This window comes from Sinocyclocheilus anshuiensis, unplaced genomic scaffold (genome assembly GCF_001515605.1).
Source record: "Sinocyclocheilus anshuiensis isolate Anshui unplaced genomic scaffold, SAMN03320099.WGS_v1.1 scaffold1082, whole genome shotgun sequence".
NCBI lineage: Eukaryota > Metazoa > Chordata > Actinopteri > Cypriniformes > Cyprinidae > Sinocyclocheilus > Sinocyclocheilus anshuiensis.
The window spans coordinates 2440233-2442017 of record NW_015542379.1 but is presented as its reverse complement, the minus strand read 5'-3'; the positions used below and the strand labels follow the sequence as shown (position 1 = coordinate 2442017).

At 42.8% G+C, this 1785-nt stretch overlaps 1 protein-coding gene across 8 annotated transcripts in view; it reads right to left on the bottom strand.

Moving 5' to 3' along the window:
* Positions 1–66: 66 nt before the first annotated feature.
* Positions 67–1785, bottom strand: part of kirrel3b (kirre like nephrin family adhesion molecule 3b) — a 201267-nt gene continuing 199548 nt past the window's right edge. For all 8 annotated transcript variants that reach the window (XM_016491561.1, XM_016491562.1, XM_016491564.1 and 5 more), the window contains one exon: positions 67–1103. In XM_016491561.1, coding sequence (XP_016347047.1) covers positions 630–1103 — 474 coding nt within the window. In that variant the 3' untranslated portion in view covers positions 67–629. The remainder of the gene's footprint in view (positions 1104–1785) is intronic.

The following is a 1785-nucleotide window of genomic DNA, read 5'->3' as shown; positions in this document are numbered from 1 at the left end:
ATATGTTTTTATATATATATATATATATATATATATATATATATATATAATTTGTTTAGCTAGCTGTGGTAGAGGCATTGAGAAGTTTTACATACAACTTTGACAGTTGTGCTTTAATGTACAAGAGCAACAGATAATTTTTCTCTAGTGGTGCAGAGGAGTGAATGGACTACAGAGGTATGAAGTGTAGCCTTCATCAACTGTCTTCAAAGAGCTCATTTGAGCAATGTTGTTATGCTTTCTTTGAGGAGGTCCTTCCAAGCCGTTTCAAAATAACTACAACAATGACACTAGTTCTGTTCAGAGCTTCTTTCTACGTTGGCAAGTAACATCACTGTGGCACACTGTTGTTTAGAGGAGGTTTTTGGCCCAGATATTTAGGGCATTCGGAAGGGCCAAGACAAGGTTCTGAAACCGGTAAGGCTTTTCAGAGCTTTAAATAAGATCTGGACAAATGAAGAAATCCACATATATCAAAGAAACGTTAAAAGCAAAAGAAGTGGAGGATAAAATGAAACTGGCGTGCTAGATGTGCTTGAACTGGTTCCTGATTCTCATCTGGGGGGGATTCAATCCCCTGTGGCCAATCCCAGCGCTGGATTCCTCTGTCTTCTGTCCATCTCCTGCAGTCAGACGTGGGTCTGCATGCGTTTCTGCAGTGGCCGCGTGAGGTCTGAGTTCTGGGACGATGACTGAGAGTAATGGGACGAGGAAGAGGCCGAGGCAGAGGCCTTGCTGTCCTTGTCGAACTGCACGTAGCCATCCTGCTTGCTGTAACTGCTGACGCTGCTGTCGCACTGTGTGTCCAGGAAAGAGCTGGAATCGCTCAACGATCCTCGCTGGAATTCTCGCTCGCAAAGCTCGATGGAACTGCTGCCCATGCCCAGCACGAACCGCTGGCTGTAGTCGTACAGGCGGTTGGGTCCAGCACCCAAGGTAGAGTAGATGTTGGTGAAAGACATTCCAGTGGGAACCCGCTGCTTGCCAGTGGTGGCTGTGGCAGGGTCTCGGCGGAGCTCTGTGGTCTGGTTTCCGGCCAGCGTGGTTGGGGTGCCATGATGCTCCTTAAAGGTGTTCACGCTGTAGTATCCATTAGTGGGGTCCTTTGAGAAACAATGCGTTAACAAACAACGTCAATGTGCGTAAAGAGTTCAACAACGTAACACAAATATCATGACAAAAAAATGGTGGTAAAGGGCTTTCACATTGGCAGCGAAGCAGTTGATACCAGGGGGCAGTTGCATAAACTTAGCATTCATGTTAAAACCGTGCCTTAAGAACTACACTAGTCAACATTTGAAGTGGATCAGAAGCTTTCATCAAAGTTGTCCTAAAAACAAAACAATACCCGTTCTTGTCTCAGGACAACTTTGATTAACTTTTTTGATCCACTTCAAATGTTGACTTTTATAGTTTGACTACTTAACAGTTAACCAAAAGGTAATCAGTCTTACTTAATGTCAAGTTCTGTCATGAAACTCTAGATGGCACAGGCTGGGGGGTCTTTAACACAAACTAATGATATTCACAGCGTTAAACTACTTGGCACAAGCTGATTGGTTCATGTTGCATACGTGGTCAATCAGCTGTTTTACCTTTGTGACCCTGGAGCACAAAACCAGTCTTAAGTCGCTGGGGTATATTTGTAGCAATAGCCAAAAATACATTGTATTGGTCAAAATTTTAGATTTTTCTTTTATGCCAAAAATCATTAGTATATTAAGAAAAGATCATGTTCCATGAAGATATTGTATACATTTCCTACTGTAAATATATCAAAACTTA